Source organism: Ursus arctos, unplaced genomic scaffold (genome assembly GCF_023065955.2).
Source record: "Ursus arctos isolate Adak ecotype North America unplaced genomic scaffold, UrsArc2.0 scaffold_3, whole genome shotgun sequence".
Lineage (NCBI taxonomy): Eukaryota > Metazoa > Chordata > Mammalia > Carnivora > Ursidae > Ursus > Ursus arctos.
The window spans coordinates 42,611,009-42,636,317 of record NW_026622985.1 but is presented as its reverse complement, the minus strand read 5'-3'; the positions used below and the strand labels follow the sequence as shown (position 1 = coordinate 42,636,317).

At 38.6% G+C, this 25,309-nt stretch overlaps 1 protein-coding gene and 1 long non-coding RNA gene across 2 annotated transcripts in view; one reads left to right on the top strand and one right to left on the bottom strand.

The window, feature by feature from the left end:
• Positions 1-25,309, bottom strand: part of SCIN (scinderin) — a 75,338-nt gene that overhangs the window by 11,746 nt on the left and 38,283 nt on the right. The window contains exons 5-11 of the mRNA XM_026506654.4: positions 18,193-18,285; positions 14,391-14,523; positions 13,874-13,962; positions 12,837-13,052; positions 10,605-10,726; positions 4,878-4,968; positions 2,448-2,618 (exon numbers count right to left, since the gene is read on the bottom strand). Coding sequence (XP_026362439.1) covers positions 2,448-2,618; positions 4,878-4,968; positions 10,605-10,726; positions 12,837-13,052; positions 13,874-13,962; positions 14,391-14,523; positions 18,193-18,285 — 915 coding nt within the window. The remainder of the gene's footprint in view (positions 1-2,447; positions 2,619-4,877; positions 4,969-10,604; positions 10,727-12,836; positions 13,053-13,873; positions 13,963-14,390; positions 14,524-18,192; positions 18,286-25,309) is intronic.
• LOC130542092 (uncharacterized) lies at positions 390-19,295 on the top strand. Its single transcript, XR_008956393.1, has 3 exons — positions 390-649; positions 14,418-14,553; positions 17,635-19,295. It is a non-coding gene; the product is annotated as an uncharacterized LOC130542092 (long non-coding RNA).

The window sequence follows — 25,309 nt, the reverse complement described above, 5'->3', positions numbered from 1 at the left end:
ATGTATAGAATGTTCTAGATGAGGTCAGTCAATACATATGCTAGCCTTTAAATGATATGACTGAATGAGATCGCCATGGAAAGAGCCAAGACTGAGCCTTGGGGGTTTGGAGGACACACAGAGGAAGAGAAGCAGAAACTGGATTGGTGTGAGAAGCGGAGTGAAAACACTCTTCAGAAGCTTCTTAGAAATCTTGGTAAGTGTGGTTGCTTCAGAGGCCCTAGTGAAAAAAAAATAGCGTTTCAAGAAGCTAGGAAAGGGTGACTGTGGCAAAGGCCCGTGGAAGGTTAAAGAAAGGGGTTAGAAAAGATACTTTTGACTCGGTGAAAGGCCGGCACTAGATAAGAGGCTGGGAGTGGCTGGAACGATACCCGGGGAGAGTGGCTTTACAAAGAAGAGGCTTAACCATGTAGGGACAGGGAGTCAGTGAGGACACTGCTTTTGAGGGTCTGTGCTCTTAAGGATGGCAGTGAAAGGGTATGGCAGCTGGGAGGATAGGGTTACGAAATAGTTTTTAATGGGAAACGGGAGACTTTTGAAGGCATGCTTGTATTCCGAAGTAAATGATCCAGAAGAGAAGAATACCCTGAAGACAGGGAAGAGAAGGGAGATTCCTGCCCGCCAGCCATAATAATGAACTGGAGGTGAGGTAAGAACAGGGGACAGAGGGAAATCCAGAGAGTCCGTAGGAAGTCAAGAGGGCGGGGGGTTCTGGACAGAAGTCGGGGGTGGTGGTGGTGGTAGAAATTTGGCCTCAGGATGGGAGTCACATTTTATTTGTTTATGTAATAAATATGTATTAATTTATTTACCAATATATTACTTTTTACAAACATTACTTTGTAATATTAATTTATGGATAAGGGTATATTGGTATTAATTTATAAAATAATTTAGTATTTATATGTAAGTATTATAAAATATTTATAAATTGTTAAATATAAATAAATTACATTTATTTCACCAAAGAGGCAGGAAGGAGAATATATATGTACAGACAGGGGCACATTGGTGACATCAAAGGGGAGTAGATACGGTGACTCCTGTGTGATTACATTTATGTTCTCTGAGAACTCTGACTCAGTGCTCAGCGGACAGTAGGCATGTTGGAGGTTTGGAGAGGGAAGACACGAAGAGTGTGACAGATGGAGAGGGTTCGTGGATTCAGGTTTGAAACTGGAAATTGCTGGAATGTGCATCCTAGAGCAAAGGGGTCAAACAACAGGAGAGGGTGGTCAGAGATTAGATGTCGGAAACAGATTTTCCGAGGTGCTAAAATTATAGCAAGGTTTAGTACAGGACCAGGTGAGTGTGAGATAAGGGGTCAAGGACAAAACTGTTGGATGAGAGAGGCCAGAGGGATGGAGTTAGTGAGACAATGGCTAAAGCCACCAAAGAATAAGAGGGGAAGGTCTGGCAGTTCCATGGGTGATGGCACAAGGACACTGAGGGAGGGAGAGTCTGTAAGAAGGACAAAAGTTAAGGAGGCAAGACTGAGCAAGGAGGATACCCCACCCACCCCCCTACCTGGTAAGAGGGCATTGAGGAAAAACAACATCTGCACGTGAGGGCTGCATGGGAATCTGTGTCCTCAGAGGATAGCCACAGAGCAAGAAGGTAAAGGGGGAGGCTGGTTTAGAGAAGAGATTGCAGGTGGAGGGTATGCCATGACCCAGCTGGTTTCAAGGGCTCAGCCGAATGGCTTCTGTGAAGGGGAAGGGTTGGCAAGTGGGTCCAGGTGTAGGGATTACAAAATGTGTTGGGCAGTTTAGGGGTGACTGGGGAGACTTGGATTTCAATAGCGACGGCGATGTCTGGATTATGAAATGTGATGGATGGTCCTGAAGGTCAAAACACTCAGCCATATAAACACCTGGGCCTGCTAGCTTGTCTGTACCTAGAGGTCATCTTGTCTTCTGACCTGTGACATAGGGTTTGATTTCTTTCTCAGCTGCTGTCAGAGACAGCTTATTTGGCCGGTTGAGTTATGGTTCTGGCCCGATACGGTGAAGCTTGCTTTCCACATTTATTACACTTGTACAAACAAGGGATTTCCCTCTAGAGTTTCCCCTGTGTGACCACCTGACCATCACCTGCCATCCATCTTTCTCCAGGCCTTTCAGTGATAAAGCTTCAGGCCTTTGACCATTTGATTTGTTATATGACTCTTGAAATTCTTTCTTTCTTCTTCTTCTTCTTCTTCTTCTTTTTTTTTTTTTTTTGGTACAATGCAGTTGAAAAGTGTGATATCCGGAGTTAACTTTTTACTTGGTTCTCCTGCTTTTGTTTTTTGGTTTTGTTTTGGTTTTTGTTTTGTGGACAATGGATTAATTATCGAAATAGAGGGGATTTGCTTGCCAATTTTTTGAAGACTAATATTTGTTGATGGCTCAGGTCCACTGGGAAGTCCATAAACAGGGCACATTTTATTGAACGCATGACATTACCTCCATGATTCTGGTGATAGATGCCAGGTTTCTCCGGACTTGAAAGAGGCGTGTAGGGGGAGCGGGTGCCTGACCTCCTTTCTTTGATGTTCCATTCTTGTAAATAATGAGCGGTTTGTCTTTGAACAAACTCAGCAGGTGAGCTGGCTCTTTGCCTTGGGAGACTCGGATCTGGGGGGCAGGGGATAAAAGAAATGTAATGAAGGGTGCAATGAAGGAGGGTTGTATTTCCACATGTGTTATTTTCCTTTTTGAAAACAAAACAAAAAATAAATAAGAAATCAAGAGCAGGAGGCATGATGATTAACAGAAAACATAGGTTAATGCTCATCACGCACAGCTTCCTGGCTGACCTAAGAGCCTTTGACTCCAGACACAGCTCGCCAAGCCGCTTCTAGGGGAACCATCACCGTATGGCAGCGCTTCCTGCTTCCAGAATGTATACAGCTGTAAGCATGTCCATGTACATCTCCCCAAGAGAAAAAACACCAAAGTGCTGATGTACGCCATTGTTGGTAAAAATTACTCTTTTTTCAAGAGCACCAACTCTTCACAGCTGTGTAGTGACACACTTGTTTCTGAAATGTTTTGGATCTTGTTCAGAAGGTAAAGAGATGTGCATTTAAACGCTTCCAAAAATAAGATGACACCAAAGCATACTCATTATTTCTACATCTCTCTAACTATGAGATGAAAAAATGATGACAATCTGGCCTCTGAACATCAAAAATCTTGCAAAAATAAATAGAATGTATTTTCTACTTTTTATTCATAGAAATGGTAATAGATTTGCTGAATATAAGCACTTTAAAAATATGTAATTTAAGGACTTTTCAGGATAAGGAAATTGAAGAAAGTAAATGGTAAATTATTTAATTTCACCTATTAGTTTAACACCACATACTGGATTAGAAACGAGTTTCTTATTTCTTACATAAATTATTGATGCAGTTTTTTACATAAAGAGTTCAACTTTCGTGTCAGCTCTCTATTTTTTTTCAATTATTTTGCCCTATGCTAAAATTGAACTGTCTTATGCACCCTGGTGTGTCTTTTTCTAGAAGCCAAGTAAATGGGACTGCTGATGCACATACCATAGCAGGGAGGCCTAGGGAGCACTGAAAATAATTAACTTCACAGATATCTTTCTTCTTCATTTTGTTTAAAAAAATTTTTTGAGTAAGTTCTCTGCCCAACATGAGGCTTGAACTCACAACTTCAAGATCAAGAGTCACATGCTCTACTGACCAAAACTGCCAGGCGTCCCCCACAGATATCTTCCAATTAGTAGACATTCAAATAAGCAAGTAGCAACTTATAGAAATGTCTTTTAAGTCAGAACCCCAAAGCTTGAGGTGAGGTTAGCTACGATTACCTAAAACTGTTGCTGGCTTGGCATTTCCCATAACAGTGAGAAAACCTCAATTGCCAACATAAAACAAAAAACAAAAAACAATGATTAAGACCCATTTTCCACTGTTAAATTAAAATAAGAGATAAAGGGTAAGTTGAAAAATTTTCACTATTGTTAACATACTCTACAAAGGAATTTAGAAGAGCAGTACAGGACTGGAGCGGTTTATACATTATTGTAAACTACTGCCACCTAGTGATTAAACTAAACATTACCATTTCATTGTGAATTTAGGATTTGACAGGCTAACAACAATGGAAATTCATTCATTGGGTATATCAAATATTTTATTACAAAATACAGAATTTATAAATCACAATGTATGTCCTCAAAGGTTTTGCATAATTTGGTAAGGAACACTTTACAGATCAATTAAATGACACTCATGACACTCATAGTTCTATTCTATAGCTAGAAATATTTCATTCAAGAAGTGAATATAATAGTTCATGGGAAAGTAGAGTTCAGTGCATTTAAAGAATTCAGTCATCTTGCTAATTGGTAAAAAAATAAAAAAGTTAATACGAACCCTTAAATTTAGATCTAACTTGCTTTATATATCGACTAACAAGTACCAAGACGGGAAAGAAACCAGCTGGAAGACCAGATCTGGCATCCACATCTTAGATGTTATGTACTGAAGTACCTGACTTACCTCTCTGTTTAATTGTTATCTTTTAAGAAGTAATTACACACTTACAAAGATCTGAAAACTGGAAAGTGATCAGCTGGACATAATAACTTGGGCAGAACAGTTTTATGTCAAATAACTGTCAATTCTTTTGACTCCTTAGATCTGTTAATAGTTTTTTGTTTTTTGTTGTTTTCTTTTTCAATTTTGTTTGCTCCCTCTTTTCCAGAATCTGTGAGAACTAGTATGGCATAAGAGTAGGAACATTTAAGTTGCAAAATGAAAAAAATGTAATATTTAGAAAATGTCAAATTCCCATCCCAACTAGTCATTGGGTTAGCAAAACTTTAATGTGTGTGAGTTCTGGGAGTGAAACTACCCCCACCTGCACAGCCTGTCCTCCGAGGGACCTATCCAACTGAACGGTCAGGAATGCAGATGTTGTCAGCTCGTCTCTTGTGGCATTTGCTCCTTGCCTGGAGGAACCAAAGTAAAGTAAATTAGCTTGTATTTAAGTTTTAAGACTTTCTAGTGTAGGCATTTCAGAGACTTACGTCATTAGGAAAGATCAAGATGAAACTGTTTTGACATGATACGGCCATAGAAGATATCGTTTTTTGAAAGCACTAACATTGAGCCATGAATTGCCCTGTGTATTGCCTAGAATGACACACAATAATTATATTTTTATCCTCGTTTTATAGGTAAAGAAATTGAGGCTTAGCTCCTTACATAGCTTAGCGAAGTAATCGGGTCTGTCTCATTTCAAGTTGGAGCTGCCTATTTTGGGAAACCATCTCCACAGTAAAACTAATCCATTCGAGTAGAATATGAGCCTCATCTATTAGGCTGGATATTAGAAGCATCCTATCTTCACATGAACGTTTGGTGACCATAGTAACAAATGTCTGGACCCAGAAAAATCAAGGAAAGAATCATCAGAAGTAGGTGATGGAGTGGCCCCGTTTTGTCATTCTAGCAATTCTTTAAAGGAGTTATCCATAAAACCGTAGGAGTAGCTGAACTACCAGAGACCCAGATACAGGTCAATAAATCAGTTTGTCCAGTTCATTTGCAATTTCTCTTTCTGAGGTAGCTTGTGGCTATAACCCTAGTCACTAGCTTAACCTGTAAAGCAACCTTTGGGAGATCTGCTTGTTTGATGAGTTTGTGGGTGGAAAAGCCAAAGCACTGGGCATGGTTTGTTTCTAGCCAATTCTCCCATCTCTGTCTGACTAGGGGTTAGCAGGAAAAATACTAATCCTGGAATCGGATTTCAGAAGTTAACCATATCAGGGCATCTGGGTGGCTCAGTCGGTTAGGTGCCCGACTCCCGATTTTGGCTCGGGTCATGATCTTGAAGTCATGAGACTGAGCCCTGAGTTGGGCTCTCTGCTCAGTGGGGAATCTGCTAGAGCTTTTCTCTCTCCCTCTTCCTCTGCCCTTCCCCCCAACTCGAACACACAGGTTCACTCGCTCTCTCTTTCTAAAATAATAAATCTTAAAAAAAAAAAGTTAACCATATCTTTTCTTCTGAAACCTTAAGAGTGACCTACTTGTCCAATACCCAGAATAGATTAGCAATAACCTCCCATCTTGGGCAATACATACATACACAAACACATACACATTACCCCAAAACACTGGGTACAGGAAACATATTTTGCTTATTTCAGAATATTTCATTGCACCAACAGAGTCAAATGATATACAAATGTTCTACAAAGGGGGGAAAGAAAGAAAGAAAGAAAGAAAGAAAGAAAGAAAGAAAGAAAGAAAGAAAGAAAGAAAGAAAGAAAGAAAGAAAGAAAGAAAGAAAGAAAGAAAGAAAGAAAAAAAAGAAAGAGAAAGAAAGAAAGAAAGAAAGAAAGAAAGAAAGAGAAAAAGACGCTCATGTTAGGCACACATTTAAAAGAAAATAAAAAATATTTCCCCTAATAAAGACACTCATAAAAATATAGTCTTTTAAAGCCAATAGCCTAAATTTTTCAGGAGCCTATAATGTTAACAAACACTTCTGTGAGCCACTGGGAGCACAGAGTGGGGAGTAACACAGTGCTGAGGATGACCGATGGGTCTGTCACCACCTGTCCCTTCTCGGTCACATCTGCAGTTCCCTGCCTATTTCTCTATTTCCTTTTTTCATTCTGTAGGAAAACATTCAACTGACTATAGACAATATCACCGAACTTTTGTCTCTATTTCCGTTTTTTTTCCCTGATGTCTTTCAACCAGCAAACCTGGAAAGCCTCACCAAACTCCTGCCTTCTGACGCTCTCAATAAATTTTTCACTACTTACTTGCAGCCTCTCTTCCACTTCATGTCAAAGTGGCCCTTGCTCCCATCCACACAGATTCCGACTAATTTGCTTTATGGATCTATGACCCAGGGGGTTGAATGCTCCACTACAACTAAGACATAATAAAGTTGCTCTTTGCTTCTAGTTTTGAAAACCTATGCTTAGGGGTGGGGGGGTGTTATTAGGGTGGGGGGCAATCTACTCTGACATGATTTCTTCTTTATAAACCTTTGGCACTTGTTACTCATTAAAAATAAATGCTGCAGGAAAATAGAATATACTGCTTTAAGAGATTCATCATTGCCACTGTTCAATGTTTGTTCAATTTCAACTCCCTGACATTCCAGAGAAAAGATCACTGCTGAAATTATTTTTCTCCTACCATTCTAGAATGTAAGTGGTTTCAGAAATTTAAAAAAAAACAACACAACAAATATGTGTATTCAGTAGTCAATTTAATTCTAGTCCTTCATCTTTTACTGTGCCTCTGGACTTAACTATTTACATCCCTGCATCAAAATTATCACATAAACTGAGGAGTTGTTTAATTTGAAAGCTAATCTTCAAGAGATCTGATTATTTTCTAAATGTCTCTTTGCTGCCTTTACAGAAGCTTTTGAAGTCCTGCAAACCATACTTTGACAAACTTACATAACATCCAGGATATTAAATGTCAAAGACTCTCAAAAGACTTTCAAATATCTAACTTATATTCTTGATATCTCACAAGAAATGATAAATTATCATAGAAACCCTGAACATGTAAAATTGGAAAGAACTAAATGACTTCTTCCTCCACCCCAGTCCCATTCCAAAGAAAGTAACTATTAAGAGTGTGGCATATTCTCACCTTTTCCCTTTGAATTTTTTACAGTGAGGGCCAAATCTGCCCTCCTCCTAAGTTTCTTATCTCAGTGAATGAAACACTACCCTCGTGTGCCTGGACCAGAAATCTGGAGTCACCCTTGATTTGGTCACCTTCCTGTTTCCCACGGCCAGTCTTTCAGATGACAAGGCCTTAATACTACAAACGCATCTTATCCGTTCCCTCCCTGTTGCTTTAACACTGAGTTCTGGCCACATTATCCTTCAGCTGGATTACAGCAACACATTCCCGATGGCCACCGATCTTCTCCCATCAGCCCATTCTTGTCAACCGAGTAATTTCTGTAGAGGAAAAGCCAATCATACCGCTCCCCCGAGCAAACTCTTTGACTGGGTCCCAATGCCCTGAAAATAAAGTTCATCCTCCCCAGGATAGTTACAAACCAATTCACAGGTTGGCTCCTTCTGATTTCTCTGATTTTATCTTTTGCTCCCTAACTTGGCTCCAGCCATATGTCGCTACTAGTAAGTTAGAACACACTTTCCCTGCATTGCTTTAGAACAATTTCTCAATTCGCTTGCCTGCCTAGCTGCTACTTCTGTTCCCACTTAGATGTCACTTCTAGGCACCCTACAAGTGGGCATGGTGTCTTATCTAGAATTCCCCAAAGATCATCTGGGTTTTATCTTAAAATCCTTCACACTTCATTGAAATGCCTGTTAATCACCTGCTTCTTTTTAAAGTATAAAATCTTGGCACATGGATATTTTTTTTTCACCACTGTATCTTTAGTATCTATCTAGCACATATCTTGGCACATAGAAAGTGCTCGATGAATACTTTCAAACGATTTGAGAAATAGTAACTGCATTTAACATTTATCATCTGATTTAGTCTGTTTTAGTTACAGCCACATAGTTATTTATGTAGATTGCAAACTGTTAATTTTTCAAAATAGTCTCTTGAATTGCTTGTTTAGTCTTTCTTGTTTGCTCTAAGTGCCACAATCAATGATATTTTTTATATACAAAAGAGAGTTAAGAGGAAGACCAAGAAACAGAATGTAAAAGAAAAGCTGACTGAGAATGACTGATTTATCCCTATGACTGCCATACTTTGCACAAACACTTCTCTGAATTAAAATTTTGGAAGAGGAAATTGCAAAAGAAGGACATAGCTTATATCACAGTATAGCTGCACTCAGCTTTAGACTTAAAGAGAGCTGTGTATCAAGGTGTGAAATGTTACTTCACCAGTTACCACAGCTGTGAATTTGGGTTAAGTTATTTAATCTGTCTGATTCTCCCCTCCCTTTTTGTCTTTTGAAAATAACCTGGTTGTGAGGAAGACACATAATAAATGGAAACATCTAGCATTTTGCTGGCACAAACATGCTGCTCAAAAAAATGGTTGCTATGAAGATGACATCATAAACACAGAGTTAAGTGGCTAAATACATTAATCTTTGACAGGATATGATGAGAACCGTTGCCTAAGACAGTGCAGTGCCTGTTAACCATGAAAGTGCGTGTGAATCATCTGGGGATCTTGTTAAAATGTGTGTTCTGCATTAGTGGGCCAAAAGTGGGTACTGGAATTCTATATTTCTAACTAGCTCCCAGGTGATGGTGATGTTTCTGGTTCCCGGACCACCCTCTGGGTACCAACACCCTCTAGGATAAAGACGATCATCCCATCTCCTGAACTTGGTTGGGCTCAAGGCACTGGTCAGTGTAAGTGATAAGTGGTCACATACATGTGTGACCTTCATCCTTATAAGAGGATGGAGGTGACTCTGTCATCTGGTAGGACGTTCACCATAGAGAAATGTCACCATATCAGCAAAAACCTGTGTCCATGTACACTCAGGACACCCACTGAAGATTGCCATCACCATGTAGGAAAAAGTAGGATCCTGCTTCACCCTTGTACCTTCTACCCACACCTCTCAGTTTTAAGATCTTTTCTGAAAATTTTTTTCTTTTTTCCAATCTCCTCAGAACTATTTTATTTTACCCGATTTCACTTAATAAAAAGTTTGAGAAACCCACACTATATGCTTTGTTGCAAAATCCCCATCCCTTTGGAATAGCCCAGCATGGTATGTATACTTGACTTACCAGATTGGACATTCCCCATTGATCAGGGTCTTGGCACTGAACTCTTAAGTAAATTTAACCTTCAATTAAATCATTATGCAAAACCATGTAAGATGTGGATACACTGGCATTTTTTTCTCATTTATTGCCACAAATTTCATGAGGACCAAGGGTAAAAATGCATCAATTTGAGGTCTCCAGAGTATGAAACAGAATCATAAATGACATATATCCCTTAGAGGGTTTGCCTCACTGCAGCTTTGCAGCTCCAATTAGGATGGACTTCTATGCATTTTAATAATAAGAATACGTGGTAGCCAGTGCTGGCCAACTGGAGTTAGCTTGCATAGGAAGTGAGATATTCAACTACACATTCATTAAAAGAACACTATGTTTGGATACCAAAATCTTTTTCCTAGACTAGAAAAGATGATTTTTTTAAAGATGATTTATTTATTTATATGAGAGAGACAGTCTGAATGTACATGAGTGGGGGGAGGGGCAGAAGGAGAGGGAGAGAGAATCTCCAGTAGAATCCCCGCTGAGCTGGGGGCCTGAACCAGGGCTTGATCTCACCATCCTGAGATCTTGACCCTGAGATCATGACCTGAGCTGAAATTAAGAGTTGGAGGCTTAACCAACTGAGTCACCCAGGTGCCCCTACAAAGGCTGATTTTTAACTAACCCTTCCTGCTTGTGGACAAGAGCTACAAAATATAGTCAGAAGTCATAACTGAAAGAAAATACCACATGCATGCTATACAAATCTCACTGGGGTAACTATCGGATAATTCTACCCCATATCCCACAGAATTTAATGAAATGTAACTTCAGAGCAAAATCTGTCCTCCTTGGAACTTGAGATCTTAAGAAAGAGGAAAACTTACCACGTGTAGATGATCTGTCCTCTGGGATAAGTGTAGAGTATAATGTAGCAGTCACCACCATAGAACTCACCATATGAGTTCTGGTCAATTTCGATCCTACCATTATTTTCTACACGCCAAATCTGAAAGGAACGGAATGTGTGTACCAAAATTAAAATTTTCTTGATCTAATAGTACTTCTCAGGAGTTAAATTTTTTTTTTTTTGGTGTACATCTATTGTTAAACAACTTTTAAATTACTTTTCTAACTAGCTTAAAAATTAAGCAATGAGAAGAAATTTTATCAGTTTGACAGTTTGTTCACTGATTTTTTAAGTGCATACATATATACACTATATATATATATACACTATATATATACATACTATATATATACATATATATATATACATACTATATATATACATATATATATATATAGTAACCTCCATAGTACTTAACTCAGTCCTGAGCGTATTAATACATACCTACCTTTTGATTGATTAGTGAAAATAACACAAGACTCCAGTGGAACAATGAACTAAAATATTTAGCTCAGAAATATGTTTCTTAACTTGCATAAAATATTTCATCCAATGGGAGATAACTTGTTTATTAAAACAATTTTTTACCCTGCACAGTAAGGCATGAAACTATTATTTCCTCAGGCAAGAGTGGCAGATCGGGACCAAATAATCAAGATGCCAGTTGCTTGACTATTTTCAAGAGGCACCACCTAGGCATAAGACTGAAAAGATAAAAGTAGGCAGAACCAGTTTTTTTTTTTTTAGTTTCTCATCTTCATCACAGATTAAAGACCCTTCAAGTTGGAGAGATGAGAGCTATAGATGGACCAGGAAAGTAACATGGGAGAGCGTGCCAAGCACTGTGCGCCTGCCCCTCCTGGGACGGCGGCGGGGGGTGGGTGGGTGGGAGGATACACTCCTTGCTTTGAAATTTGGAGATGAAGGAACGATAGTGCTTTCCGAGAGAAGCACAACATCCTGGTGAGCAGGGGAGAACCAACAGCACTGCCAGGCTAAACTCAAAAGCCTAGAGAAAGCCCCCAGGCTTCCGAAGTCCTGGGATGACTCAGGACTTCTCAGAGACAACGTGACCTGACAAAAGGAGACTACAGCTGGGACATGGTGCTGGGGAGGCAAATCTGCCACGAGGCTGTCCTGCTGTGCTGAGCTGCAGAAAAGCATATGTGAGACCAGAAGCTGATATTCCTTGGACAATGGCCAGGAGGGCCACTTCCCCCTTTGCACTTCCCACAACCCCTGGATGGCTTAGATGCACACTTCACGTCTTTGAAAAGAGGCAAAACTACTTCTTTAAATCTCTTTCCCATACACTTTGTTCCAAACATTGTTCCAAGATAAAATACTCAATTCCTGCCCTCAAGGAACTAACGAGAGGGCTAGGAAGAAAAATAAACAGTTTTGCAGTCCTTAGATGATAGTTCTGTGAAAAATATTGCTTGTGGTTTGAGCACAGAAAAAGGCTGCTCCAGGGCAGAGGGAAGGCTTCTCAAAGAGGTGCAGCTTGTGCCCTCAGGCAGTGGAAGGTTGAGACAGTGAGGAGAGCAAGGATCAAATCCTGGCAGACCTTGCAGGTCCAGCTGAAGATGGACAGTCTCAGGAAGACTATGGAGAGCCATTAAAATATTTCATAATAAGATGTAACATTACCCAGTTAACTCATTAAGTTAGGTGACTCAAGAGTACAGGGTGAAGGAGAGTTGAATTAGGGAGAATTATTAGGGGGTTGTTAGCAATTTTTGTCAAAAAAAGGGAATAATCAACAAATAATTTGAATGCTCTAAAAATATCTGTGCTTTTAGCACATGCCCAGTTTGCTTCTGTGAATAACTAATGGTCGTTGGTACATTCAGAGCAACTTGCCCTCACTGGACAATCCCAGTTCCAGGAGCCGGAGCAATTCTGGACCAGGCAACAAGATGTCTGGGTTCCACGTCACATCTCTAAGATGATGATGAGGTGATCTTGCACAAATCACCTAACTTCTTGGAATCTCAACACACACATTGTAAAATAGGATTGAAAGTCAAAGAGTATCTCTTCCAGCTTTAAATTCCCTGATTTAACATACAGTCATGGACCACCTTTATTAATAAGTAAAATTAACAAGTAAAATGACAAAGTTTGTAGTCTTCTGAAGTTACATTTCCAGGTGTACCGGCATAAGTGGGCTTGATGAAAACAAACACAAACAGAAATAGCCAAATACCTCTACTTTGCCGGAACCATCATCCACCATATTGTGCTGGGCGGCCATCTGCGGAGAAGTATGTAGTTTTGAGGCATCAAATGGAATTTGTTTTATTCGAGCCACTTTCTCGGTGACATAGACTTTCCCAAAGCCATCACTCTGATCTTTGTCTCTCCAGTCCTTAAAGAACTGTTTGAAGATTGGTGTTTCCCCTCCTTCTGGAAGAACTTGAATCTAAAATTGAAAACAACAAAAATTATTATAAAAAGAAAATAGATTGAGGAAAAACATTCATCCAGGAGTGGAGAAAAAGCTAAGGAAATGAAAAGACTGTCTTGGTTTCTGTGATGACAGATGTAAACTTAGAAGCTGGGATCCATAAGTGAATGTAAAATGGAAGATTATCAGATATGAAGGTCAAACAATCCAACTCTGCTTTTTGTCACAACTAAAGTGATTGCCACTGAATTTGGATGTTTGAAGTAAGAACAAAGTTCTTTCATGTTCTCATAATAGTCAAATACGTATGACTTTTTTTCTGCATTCAGTTTATAAGAGATCTGTGACCTGGAAGAAATGATTTCATTGTGTTCCTTGTGCCAGGACACAAAACTGAAGAGAAAGGATGAGGGTGAAAGACTCAGAAAAGGAAGAGTAACTAGTCAGGTGTCTAAGCTGATGTTGATGAAGCCAAATATTATCTGGGTATTAGCCCATGTCTGCACAGTTTGCTCTAAGGACTAACTCGAAAGTGCTCTCAGTTCATTCAACTGTGGTCAATTATCTTAACTGAAATGCTGTGGAGGAAGCAGATGGGGTCTTTTTTCATCATGCAGCTCCATGGAAGGTCTGATCTCCAGTTTCTGCAAAATTCCGTCCTCTACAAAGCTATGGTTCTAGGGACACGGGACACAATGTGGCACACACATAAGGGAAGCATGACTTCCATGCATATGTTACTTTGAACCAAATTCTCTCATGAAATTTGTGGAGATAGAATGAGCTCCCACATTTAAAATTTTTTTTCTAGCCAGCTCATTTCCACACACACTTACTTGGGTATTGGTGGAATAATTCATTTGCTTTAGGAATTCTTCAGCTGTGTTCATTGCAGCCTTTCTCTCCTGGGGATTAGCATCTTTACCTAAAATGGAAGATAAATGAAAAAGACAGAATCTCAGAGAGGGAATATATTATATGATTACAAAACATTTGCACACCAAGCAATAAACATAATTATAATTTAATTTTAATATGACACTGAGAATGGCAAAAATTTCCTGGTATGTTAAATATATTTAATAATATCATAATGATCTCTATCTATATATATACACAAAAGATTCTTTTTATATTGCCCTAATGCTTTCTTTAACCCCATCATTCCTGACAAATGATACTAGTAGGAATAAAACATGGTTTTGATGTCTGCATTTTATATGAGCTATTTACAGATCAAGTCTCAAAATGATAGGCTTTGTTTTTTTTAATCAGAAAAGATGTTTTCTTTACCTTTTCAAAGAAATAGTTGTAAATCTGAAGCACAGCTACACTGTCAATGGCATTTTTTACCTTTCCATACGAAAATTTGTTTTGCAGCACCGTGGTCCAAAATAAAGCATTCCTCAGAAAGCAGCATTGCCATGGAGAAGGGGTTTTCTTCTGCAACCACAGTCACTCTCATAGATCCACTGGCATCTGAAACCTAATATAAAAACCATGAGCTTGTTTGCAGGTAATAAAAATGTTCTAAAATTATATTATGGTGATGGCTATGTAACTCTGTAAATGTAATAACAACCATAGAATTGTATACTTTAAATGGGTAGGGTATGTAAATTATATCTCAACAAAGCTATTAAAAAACAACAACAACAACAAAGATCCATGAGCCAAATTATACCCTAAAAGGCTTTTTAAAAGGCCTTTGGACAATCAACAAAACTAAAAGACAATCTATGGAATAAAATGGGAGAAGATATTTTTGAATGACATATCTGATAAAGGGTTAGTATCCTAAATGTACAAAGAACTTATATAACTCAACACCAAAAAAACCCAAATAGTCCAAATAAAAATGGGCAAAAGACATGAACAGACATTCCTCCAAAGAGGACATACAGATGGACAACAGGCAAACAAAAAGATGCTCTTCGTCACTTATCATCAAGGAAATAAAAATCAAAACCATAATGTGATATCATTTAAACCTGTCAGATTGGCTAAAATCAAAACACAAGAAAAAACAAGTGTTGGCAAGAATGAGGAGAAAAAGAAACTTTCATGCACTGTTGGTGGCAATGCAAACTGGGGCAGCCACTGTGGAAAACAGTGTGAAAGTTCTTCAAAAAATTAAAAATAGAATTACCATATAATGCAGTAATTCCACTACTGGATATTTACCCAAGAATATGAAAACACTAATTCAAAAAGATGTATATGCACCCTATGTTTATAGCAGCATCCTCTACAATAACCAAATTATGGAAATAGCCTAAGTGTCCATTGACTGATGAATGGATAAAGAAGATACTGTGTGTATATAAACAATGGAGTATTACTCAGCCATAAAAAAGAATGAAGTTTTGCCATTTGCAGCAACATGGATAGATATAGAAAGTATAATGCTAAGTGAAATAAGTCAGAGAAAGACAGGTACCATATGATTTCACTCATATGTGGAATTTAAGAAACAAAACAAATGAACAAAGGAAAAAGAGAGAGAGAAAGAAACCAAGAAACAGACTCTTAACTATAGAGAACACACTGATGGTTACCAGAGGGGAGGTGGGGGGGATGGGGGAAACACGTGAAGGGGTTTAAGAGCACACTTATCATGATGAGCGCTGAGTAATGTATAGAATTGTTGAATCACTATATTATACAACTGAAACTAAGATAACACTATATGTTAAATATATGGAATTTTAAAAAAGTCTTTTGGGGTAAAATAACCATTAATAAAAAGTTAAGTTTCAACACTGGACCTAAAGCATCAGAAAATAATAATGATAATAGTAACGGCAAAGGTTTGTTGAGATATCTATATAATAGGCACCAAGCGATGAACTTTACATAATTATTTACTAGTTTTTATACCAATCTTTTCAACTAGGTAATAATCTTACACTCATTGCACACACACAAAAGCTAAAGCTTAAACATTTATTTATTGAACATTTACTGAGTGCCTACCATATACCCAGCACTATGCTAAGAAGGTACTGGCACATTACAGTCTATGTTTATAGACTATTTTCAAATTAGGTCCTGTAATTTAAGTATACTTTGTGTAAACTGTCAAAGTAAATTTCCTCTGTCACAAATAGTTATTTATTTAGACTCTTGAAGTTTGGAAATAACCACAGAACATTTTTTTTTTTAGGGGCACCTGGGTGGCTCAGTCAGTTAAGTGTCCACCTTCGGTTCAGGTCATGATATCAGGGTCCTGGGATCAAGCCCCGCAGGGGGCTCCCCGCTCAGCAGGGAGTCTGCTTCTCCTGCTCCCTCTGCCCCTCCCCCTGCTTGTGTGCACTCTCTCTCTCTCTCTCTCTCTCTGTCTCAAATAAATAAAATCTAAAAATAAAAATATTTTTTAAAAAGAACAATTTTTTGAAGCTGGAGGTGGTATTGCAAAACTGAAAGTGATATTAATGCCCGGGTTAGAATTCCCTGTTTTTCAAAGGCCAGCTTGTAGCTGCAAGGTACCTGGGCACCTGATAAATATGAAGATTCCAGGACTCTCCCTAGATCAGTGCTGGAGTTTTGCAGCATTGTGGTGGAGCTTGAATTCGGGTTTTTGTTTTTTTTTTTTTTAGAAATTGCCTAGGTGACTCTGCTTCCCAGCTTTGTTCTGCAATCCCAAATTAAAGTATTTTCAGATTTTGTATTTTACATATATGCAATACATCATATATCCACCAGAGGGAGCAATGATGCAGGGTTAACATCTTCACATTTTAAAACATTTCTTTAGTTGTTAATGCTGTCCAAGAGGGAGAATGGTTTTATTTGATGATGTGGCATAAAAGATACTTGCTACGCTGTTGAAAATGGGTTTTAGAAACAGTAATGGAAAACAAGGGTGCCATGAAGTCTTTATCTTTTAATTTTTATTTATTTATTTATTTATTTATTTATTTATTTATTTATTTATTATTTCAGAGAGAGAGAGAGAGAGAGCGAGCACATATGCAGGGGGAGGGGCAGAGGGAAAGGTAAGAGAGAATTCCAATCAGACTCCACACTGAGCTCGCAGCCTGGGGAGATGCAGATCCCTCGACACCGAGATCACCACCTGAGCTGAAACCAAGAATCCCACGCTCCACTAACTGTGTCACCGAGGCGCCCCCTCGAGGTCTTTAGAATAACAATTTCTGTGCAGCTTATATTAAAATCATCAGTATTTAGCAGAAGTCATAACCATATTTTCCTTTGCCGTCTAGGAAGAAAATAATCCACTTCCCCTTTACAAAACACGAGTTATTAGACACAAATTAGTAACCTGATTTTCATTCACAATCAGTTTCTGAACTAGAAGTTCCCTTAAAGAACAGCAAATGTAACTCCTTCCTGTGATGACTGATGACTAGTTAGTTCTGCAGGGAGATTAATGGTCTGCTCCAAATCACGCGCTTGGAAAGCTACAAGGGGGAGGGAACTCTTGAAGGATCCCATTTGAGCGGTCTCCTCCACGGGAATATCTGTGACTTCTGTTACCTTCACCAGAAATAAAATCTTAAAATTCTGGAGTTGAGCCTGAATAATCTTCTAATGGCATCTGTCTCTCTCTCTCTCTCTCTCTTTTTTTTTTCAGATAAGGAAACTGAGACCCAGCATGGTCATATCTTGCCCCAGGTCATCCAGTGGGTCATCACCACAGAGGTGACATGGAACTAGGTGTCCAATGCCCAGAACAGGGTTGTTTTTGCCCTGTTTCTTCCCAGCTGTTTGGTTTGATAGCTTTGCCCTCCTGTAACAAAGAAAGCCTTTATCATGGCTAAACAGGATATTTCAAATTATCAAAATTTTATAAGAAAAAACTTACTGAGTATTTTTATTCCATGAGGGAAACATTTTCTTGAATGTCATATATCAAAACATATTATTGCAAACTAGCACAGCAACATTATATAATTATATTTAAGTTGTAGCAATAATTTCACTGATTATTTGACATTTTTAATAAAAATAACAAAAAGTAATACAAAGAGGAATTTCAACAAACAGACTAGAGCAAAGAATGGATTCCACCTACACAGTGCTCTTTGAGAGCAACGAGAATTATCAACGGTAGCAGAGTCCCTTCCAGATCAGGTCTCCTGGCTGTATCTAGTCTAATAAAACCAAGAGAACTCACTAACAGTGAACTCACCATGTAGAGTTTAGCCATTTTCCTGTTGGTTATGTCTGCTACAGTGTCGTCATCATCGTCTCCATCCCTAAGCTCCGGCTTTGTCCCTAAAACCTGGAAAAAAGTGAACAGATAAAAGATACGGACCTCTCATTAAAGGATGCAGAGTTTAAAGGATGCAGAGTTTTTAAAAAAAAAGTAAACTCTTATATTTCTAAAGACATAGATTATAAAATATTTGCAATTAAAATGACCAGGCTCAAACATTTCTCACCAATCATACTGCATGGATCAAATGAATCAATTGCATTAACACTGAGTCTGCTCATGATGTGAACTTCCAAGAAAGTAAAATCCTACACTTGAAAGCATAGATGTTCATATTATTGAAGACTAGAAGGAATCAATTAAATTATAAAATATGAGTTCTAAATTCACTTCCATAACAGATTTCTTCTTGTGACCTCTGCTTCTAGAAGCAATCTATAGGCTTAATTACAAAAATCTTGGATCAAATTTCTATTTGAGGGTAGAGTACCATTAACATTAGATAAAGGGCAAATTCTTGACTACACGATGCTATATTTCCTCCTGTATATTTGGCACTAGGAACAGTGTCTGGAGCATAAGAGATGCTCCATAAGTAACTATCAGATGAATAAATGAATGTATTTATTTTCTGCATATATGATACAATCCCAAAGTTCAAGTACATAAAGCATTAGTAGAAAGTACATTTAAATCTGCTTTGATTTTCCACACACTACAATCACAAAAAAAGAGGTATATATAGCAACTTGACCAAATTAAATGACACAAATATAGAACGTTAAGGACAGGAAAAAAATATAAACTTACTCTAAACAATGACTTTTATAATAACATAAGCACAAATTCAAGTTTAGAACATGCAATTTAGACTCAATAAATATTTCATATACAATGGAATTCTTTGCATAACGTGTTTTATGTTCACTATAATACATTGTGTGAAAATACATACTGCCAAATACCAGGCAACAATAAAAATGTATATAAATTCTAATCCTTGCTCAAGTATGGGTACCGCCCAGAGTTTCAAAACCCTTTAAAGAAGTTATTTTCTCTGGGAACACGCTCATTTTTTTGTTGACACAGTGATCAATAAAACATTTTAATTATTGTACATACTAAATTATCATAAAATACGGTTTTTCTTTTTTATTAAAGTAGGACCAAGACAAAAATTAAAACACTTGGAATCAAAGGTGTGTTTTTAAAACAGCTTTACTGTGCTAGAAGTATGTATATCTTCTAAGGGCAGCAAAAGTTGCCTTATATACCCTTTTGTGATTCTACTCTAACCAAGACAGTAGTTTGGAATCAACAATTTGGGTTGAGGTTCATCTAGTACTTGGCAGGTTCCCAGTGGGCCAAGTGAGTCTGAGATTTGGGGCACACTCTAACTTTTAATTTTCAGACAATTCCCATACGAGCCAAGGCTCTTAATTAGCCTCTCAAAGGACTGTAGCACAGTTGGGAATTGAACCCACGGGATTCACCAGAAACAGGCTTAACTGCGGGGGTAGGGGGATGCCGTATATTGTCAGGTATTCCTGAGAATCATTTTAAAATTCAGTTCAACAAATAAGCATTTACCAACTACCTCACTGGGGTATGCAAATGAGTTTCTAAATATATTCCCAAACCTTAAGGACTTTACATCTTGTCTAGAAAAAGGAAAATAACTAAACATATTCTCTTTGTGAACTACGCCATACATTTTTTTTTTTTTAAAGATTTTATTTATTTATTTGACAGAGAGAGAGAGAGCCAGGGAGAGAGGGAACACAAGCAGGGGGAGTGGGAGAGGAAGAAGCAGGCTCCCAGCAGAGGAGCCTGACGCAGGGCTCGATCCCAGAGCGCTGGGATCACGCCCTGAGCCAAAGGCAGATGCTTAATGACTGCGCCACCCAGGCGCCCTGTTGATCTTTGAAATAAACCATAAATACAGCTTTTCTTTTCTTTTACAGGTAGGATAATGCCTAAATTTTAAAACACTCATTTTAGGTTTGTCAAGTGATTAGCATTTAACTCATGTAATACTTGGTGTGTGAAAGAACATATATTTTGACAACTTAAAGAGGAAGGGAGTGGCACCTGGGTGGCTCACTTCGTTAAGTGTTTGCCTTCAGCTCAGGTCGTGATCTCAGGGTCTTGGGATCAAGCCCTGCATCAGGCTCCCTGCTCAGCGGGGAACCTGCTTTTCTACCTCTGCCTCTGCTCTTTCCCCGACTTGTGCTCTTTCTCTCTCTCTCTCTCAAATAAATAAAATCTTAAAAAAATTAAATAAACTTTAAAGAGGAAAGGAAACAGAGAAGGCTTATCTGAGGATGTTTCTTAAAAATTTGATCTATTGTTCTAGCCAAGACCTGTCACTCAAGCTTGGAGTCTCCCCACCCCTCCCCTTCCTTCAATTATTTTCTGTAAATTTCCACTTAACAGTATCATCATCCTTTAACATGCTCCAAACTGTACCTAGCTTTCCACAAACCTGACCATTCTCAATTTTCCATTTGTGTCAGTGAATTTCTATTCTATTCACCTGGACTTAAAATCAGGAGGTCAGTTCTGAATACTGCCCATCCTCCATATTGAATTTCCTACCAACTTAGTCATTAAATTCTACTTCTTTATAATAATGTTCGTAGTCACCTTAATTCCCACCTTAGTGAAGTCCCTTATCACCTGAGCGATGGGTTACACCTACTCCTGTCGGCTCCCTCCTGCCTTCAGGCTCACTTCATTTTTTTCATCCAGAAAAGTTATCCTGTACACTGGCTGGAAGGCCCCTCATGTCACTTTACTCCTAAGTTTCAAGACTATGACTCCAGAGAAAGGCTTATATCCTATATCTGCTCCAGCAACTCTTCAAGTTCAATGTGCTCAAGGAACATCTGGGTAACCCGATAAAATAAACCATCTCAACAGCCAGCTACTATGTCATTAGGTCTGGGGTGAGGCCCAGGAAGTTGCATTCCAGATGATGCTGAACTGGCTGCTTACTGACAGACCCAAACCTTCTGTCTGGATTCCAAAGCCCCTTCAGAGGCTGGATGTTACCGACCCTGCACTATTTCTCAGCATTCTCTACCACCTCCCTTCTCTCACCAAGCCGATGTTTTCAGTGTCCCTTGTGGGAGCCACACCCTTGCCTTCTGCAGAGCTCTCCTGAGTGCTGTATGTAACTTCTATCTAGGTTGACTGCCTGTGGTAGAAGGAAAATGGAGCAATGATTCTTTGGTTGGTTCAGCTATTTATAATTAGCCCAGGAATAGTTGCTTATTGAATGTCTGCTATGAGTCACATGCTGTGTCAGGAGCTTTGGACACGTATTGTTTCATCTTTACACGAGATCCCATGAGGGAGATACTGTTATCCTCATTTTACAGAAAAGCTCACTGATGCTCAAAGAGGAGAACTGCGAAATGTTGAGGCTTAAATTCTTAGATTCTTAAATTCACAGATCCCTTCAATGCCATAATTTCAATAATTTTTTAAATTTTTCTATTTTTTATTTTTATTTTTTATTTTTTTAGGGAGTGGGAGAATGGGGTGGGAGGAGCGGAGGGAGGGCTAGAGGGAGAAAGAAAGAAAATCTTCAGCAGACTCCAAGCCCAGCATAGAGCCCAACCCAGGACTCGATCTCATGACCCTGAGATCATGATGTGGGCCGAAATCAAGAGTTGGCTGCCTAACCGACTGAGCCACCCAGGTGCCCTTCGGTTATTTTCAGAATAATTATTCTGAAATATTCTGAAATAGTCCCTAAATCAAAGCAAACTAGGAAAGTCTGGGAAACAGATAAAAAGATTCTTTCTGAGGATAGTGTCTAGGGGCCCCTCTGGCGATCTGATACCATTAAGTTATTTTCTTTCCCTTTCTTTGAGTTGTTTTCTAATTCAGTAGAAGATTGATAGCAGCAAATGATTTTATCCACAGAGATGCACAGGAATTTTGTCTGGTGGAGATAAAACTGATTTCTGCCCTGGAGAAGACGCCAGCTCGGCATTTATCAGCAAATTCATCTCAACACTGATCACCCATTCACTTGTCTGTTCTTTGGATTCTTCTTCAAACTAATATAATATATTACTAGTTCTCTTATTTTTTAAAAAGATTTTACTTACTTATTTGAGAGATAGAGAGAAAGAGAGCGTGAGCAGGGAAGAGGGGCAGAAAGAGAGGGAGAAGCAGACTCCCCACTGAGCAGGGAGCCTGACATAGAGCTTGACCCCAGGACCCGGCATCATGACCTGAGACACCCAGGTGCCTTTTACTAGTTTTTTTTTATTAATGAATGACTTAAATAAAATCTTTGATATGGTTATTTTATATTGATATGAGAGTCATGATTGTATTTGTTTGAAACCACCTTTTAACACCTAGTACCCTCTTGTCTAAACCACATGTATTGAACTCTGTTTATATATTTATTGCCTTTTATTGTGTATTACATGTGTTCCGCTAACCCTTCTCAAGTGCTACTGTGTGCCATGCCAGGGACTTTATAAATTTTGTGTAAAAGATGCTTTCAGAGGCGCCTGGGTGGCTCAGTTGGTTAAGCAGCTAACTCTTGTTTTCCGCTCAGGTCCTGATCTCAGGGTCGTGAGACTGAGTGTTGCGTCGGGCTCCACCCTGGGTGTGAAGTCTGCTTTGGATTCTCTCTCTCCCTCTGCCTCTGCCCCCACTCTTGCGTGCTCTCTCTCTCTCAAAAGATAGAAATTAAAATAAATAAAAAAATAAAATATGCTTACATATCCCTACTTACCAGATACCAGTCTAAGAACATTAGATTTATTAAGACATTTCATCGTCACGTCAACTGGGCACTGTTACTATTCCATTTTATGCCTCAAGAAACAGACTAAGTAACTTGCCCACCGTCACAGAGCTTACAACTGACAAAGTCAAGATTTGAACTCTGGCTCCAGAGTGGGTGCCCTTAACTAGCACGCTGTGTGCGTCTGTGGGCACTTCAAAAAGGTCTTAATTGTGTAGGCCTAGTCTCTGGAGATAAAGCAGAAGGTGTCTCGCAGCAAAGACTGTACAGGGAACACTCTTAGTTCTCCCTTTCTGATGAGAGCAATAGTAGCATGTCTACTGCACCGCACACACGCTAGTTAATACGGTGATAGTGTTTCGCCCTCTTCCCTCCACAGCTGTTCTCAACTCTCCCCAAATCCTCTCTCCACTCCCCTTCCTAACGGCTCTGCCCATGCTGTGGGCATCAAAGGCTGCTGGAGGGAAGGTCTCCCATCACATCAGGGTGTCATGAGAGCAAACAGCTCTTCAAATAAGATATGACAGTGTTCAACCAACCTGAGAGTGCTACCAAGGAATGTAAAATTAAGCAATAATACTTCTTTACCCATAAAATTGTTACAAGTTAGGAGACAACTGACAACATCCGATGCTGGGAAAGATTCTGCTTTCTACCAAGCACTCTCTGGTGAGAAGGCAAATTCTCGAAAGTGCCTAGAAGTAGGTAACAGAAACCCAATAATTCTATTCTAGCAGTTTATTCCAAGGAAATAATTAAAATACATGCAAAGAGTCAACCTAATAAATACATCACAGCATTTTATAATATTAAAAAATGCAAACCACGTAAATGTCCAACATGAAAGGGATTCATTAAATAAATTAGGCTGTATTGATAGAAGGACATTAAAATATTATAAAAATTATGTGATGGTCAGGAAAATGTTCATAATATTTAGTATAAATTTAGCTTGCAAGGCATTATCTACAGTATGAACTGTTTCTTGTGAAAGCAGAGATACATACAGGAAAACAAAGATTAGGAAGGATTTAGTTATTTTTTCCTCAAAAGGTGGGACTTGGGGATATATTTTTTCTCTATTGTGACTATGTATATTTTGCAAAATTTCAATAACAGATATATGTCTTTTTATAAATAAAACTGTAAACGCTTTTATTAAATAAAAAATACTGACCTCTTGTTTTTCTATTTATTTTCTCTCCCCAGTGGAAACAGCTGGCACTTCATTACTTCAAATGGAGTAATTACAACTGCCTTTTAACTTAAAATCTACCTTAGGCTTCTCCCTTAGGCTTCCTCATTCACTTCATCAAAGCATAGTAACTATTCTTGATGGATTCCTAAATGCTCTAGGCATTTTGATCAGAGAAACTTTTCTTAATGTAAAGACCTAGAAGTGGCCACCAGTGACAAAGGGGCCTTAATTTTTCAGCTAGAAATTAAGTGATTCCAAAGGTCATAGGTGCTATTTTGTTACAGATGTGATATGGGTAGAAAAATGAGAATATCTTTATCTTCTCTCTGTTTGTCCATAACATAATGGAAATGTTTAACAACTTAAGACACTACTCTAAGTACATTAGAGGGGTTGGAAATTTGTGGAAATAAAATTTTGTTCTAAGCCAAAGTAGACCTTCTGTTCTCTGATCAAAATGCCTAGTACGAAAAGAAAGGATAATATGTGCTCTGGACGAAGGACAATACCTAACTCAAGACTCCAGATCACTCTGGATGAAAATGTTCCAAGTTGGTGTCAAGTCCCCAAAGCATTTAACATAGAGGGTCTTATATGGTTCTCAACTGTGATTTCAGCTTGACAGATCAGGAAAATGAGGGTGAGAGAAGTTAGGAGTTTTGCCTGAAGTGCAAGTCTTATAAAGAATAAAGCAAGGACGCAAACCCCAAGCCTCCCAACTCCCACCGCAGTGGCCCCCACAGCAAAGAAGACATCACAGTCTTCTTACCCGCATCACTTTAGTATGCATGGCTCTTTGTACTCTCACCAAAAACAAAGGAAGCTCTCAGGTCCTAAGAGCTAACATTTTAATTACCTAGAAATTCTTCTGTCTTATTTCCTTTCCCTAACTGGAAAAAAAAAAATCTGTCACTTGTTAACATATGGTGAATAGAGACAAATTATAAAGGTGATATATAGCCCTGTTTGGTTTATTTTCTTGCTTCCAGGAATTTTATGGCCTAGGTCAGACAAATATTTGATATCAGGAAAGACATACAGAGATACAAAATTACAGACAATTCTGAGAAAACCTGTGACCCCGTTTAGCTAGTTCCACCTAATCTTCCAACATTTGC